General features: G+C 36.5%; 1 protein-coding gene across 1 annotated transcript in view; it reads right to left on the bottom strand.

Moving 5' to 3' along the window:
* Positions 1-850: 850 nt before the first annotated feature.
* Positions 851-2283, bottom strand: part of LOC108369385 (F-box/LRR-repeat protein 4-like) — a 1643-nt gene continuing 210 nt past the window's right edge. Inside the window, exons 2-3 of the mRNA XM_017624488.1 lie at positions 1592-2280; positions 851-1531 (exon numbers count right to left, since the gene is read on the bottom strand). Coding sequence (XP_017479977.1) covers positions 882-1531; positions 1592-2280 — 1339 coding nt within the window. The 3' untranslated portion in view covers positions 851-881. The remainder of the gene's footprint in view (positions 1532-1591; positions 2281-2283) is intronic.

Raw genomic sequence — 2283 nt, 5'->3', positions numbered from 1 at the left:
CCACTGAGCTATGTACATCCCGTAAACTCTTGTTGCTAATTCATTTTCCTTATTCAACCAACTACTATCAAGTGCAGCTGATTTGCCGCTATTTAAACTCGACAGCGTGGTTGTTGTTGTTAATTCTATACATCCATTTGCTTATTTGCTTTTTTGTATAGTTTCAGGCAGGCTCTTCCTAAACTATGTATTTGTCAATGTTATTGTGGCTTGTTAACATTTTTTTATTTTTAATATTTTTATTGAGCTTTGTACCACGATTGTTTATTAGGAAAAATTGATCCCTGCTGAAGTCTAGAAAAAGAAGTCTGATGAGGAGATGTGGTGATCTCCGAAATAGTGCTATAACTTCTACCGCTTAGACTTTGTTGCTTTTTCAATTTTCCCTAATAAACAATCGTGGTACAAAGCTCAATAAAAATATTAAAAATAAAAAAATGTTAACAAGCCACAATAATATTGACAAATATATTAAAATTTTCTTTTATTTGAGATTGAAAATTTGAAAACATTTTTTGTTATGTTAGCAAACTTCAAAGATGTTCAGGCTGCTGTATACTGCGGTTTTTGGATACATCAAAAGTAATAGAAAAATTTCTTCACTCACCCACAATTCCAAATTCCAACCGTCAGACAGACGTTTCATACGGGTAAGCGACGAGTCGTTCCGTGTGTATTGTTGTTGCTCAAGGTAAATATGCGTCTACTGCAATAAAAGTTAAGCCGTCGAGAAGAGTACGATGCAGGGTGTTTTCAACGGGCTCGAATAGTTGAAATAGTTGGCGGTATAAGGGCGCCACAAAATATTCGCGACAAGAAACTGGATTCGACAATGTAGGTGTGGCTGGAATTTACGAATTAGACGGATAACGGTGTCTTCCCTACGAAATATGACTGCATTTGATGTTAACTTTAAAAGCTCGGGCCCAATACGCAATCTCTTCACCATCAATATTATCACAGAAGCTTAAGTCAAGTAACTGTAGCTTTCTACATTTCATCAAAAGCTCATAATAGCGCTCTTTAGATATCCCTGAAACACCCATCAAGTCCAACTGTTCCAAATTGGAGCAAAAGTTTGCAATGTTTTCCACATCACGATCGGTTATTCCTCGCACGGTGGCTAAGAATAGCTTTCCGAGTTTCTTGCAATTTAACAACAATTGCTTCAGACTATCTCTAAGAGAGACCTCCCTCAAACACCAGCCGAAATCAACTTCCTCCAAATCACAGCACTTGGATAATGCCTCTAAGCCAGCAGCGGATAGAAAACGGGATTTCCACATAAACAAAGAAACCAGATTATGATTACATTGGCCGATACGTTGAGCCACTGCGTCCATATTAACTGCTATTCCGCAAAATGCCAAATTCAAGTGTTTTAACTTTAGATTGTTTTCTAGCATGGTTAAAACCAATTCAGGTTCGATTACCGTTTGAAATAAATCTAATCTTTCCAAGTTTTTTAAATTTGCCAGACAAGAAAAGTTAAGCAGCGGGGGATCCGTCGAGCAATTTCGAAGGGAAAGTTCTAGTTAGGAAATAAACATTAGATAATTTTTAAGAAATCATACATTCACAATTGAAATACCCCTTAAGTTGTCGCATACAATTCCCAATGTCTCAATACAGCTGGCGTTTAAAATTTTACACGAATCCAATCTTAAGCATATTAGACTGTCTCCTCGTTGTTGAATAAATTTTTTAAATTCAGTTGGGAAAATCGTGTTAAACAAACCACACCACGATAAATCCAACTTTTTCAACACAGTAGCTCTCTTTGCCAAGGTACATAATAGATCGTTTGTTGTAAGATGCCAATACGGTTTCAGGTTCAATTCGCCGTACAACAATGGATGAGTATATACGTCATAAAAGAATTTCGACACTTGTCCAACTAAGAACAGCGATACTAAATCCAAGTAGCTGAATATTTTCAACATAATTTCAAACGGCATGTCTTTGAGTCCAATCGTTGTCTTGCACTCCTCGGAATGTAACTCGTCGGTCATAATTTCTCTACTATTGGTTAATACGTATATAAACTTATTTAAATAGTTGGCAAAAAATTCTCTCAAGTGGTTATGATAATTGTCCTTAATATTGGGTCGAAATTGAATTCTTTGTAATTTCCGCAAAATCGAACATTTGCGTTGCCGTTCATAGGAGTCGAATACTCGTTGCGCACTTTCAATATTCACCTTCCTCCCGCCTAGTAATACAGCATCGATTTCCGTGAAATAACCCAGGTTTGAATGATTAAATTCTAGCCTTATAGTCCTA

The sequence above is a fragment of the Rhagoletis zephyria genome, unplaced genomic scaffold (assembly GCF_001687245.7).
Source record: "Rhagoletis zephyria isolate East Lansing unplaced genomic scaffold, Rhagoletis_zephyria_1.1 Rzeph_scaffold_00058, whole genome shotgun sequence".
NCBI classification, from domain to species: Eukaryota; Metazoa; Arthropoda; class Insecta; order Diptera; family Tephritidae; genus Rhagoletis; species Rhagoletis zephyria.
The sequence above is the reverse complement of the archived record's forward strand: the minus strand, read 5'-3'. Positions and strand labels throughout refer to the sequence as shown.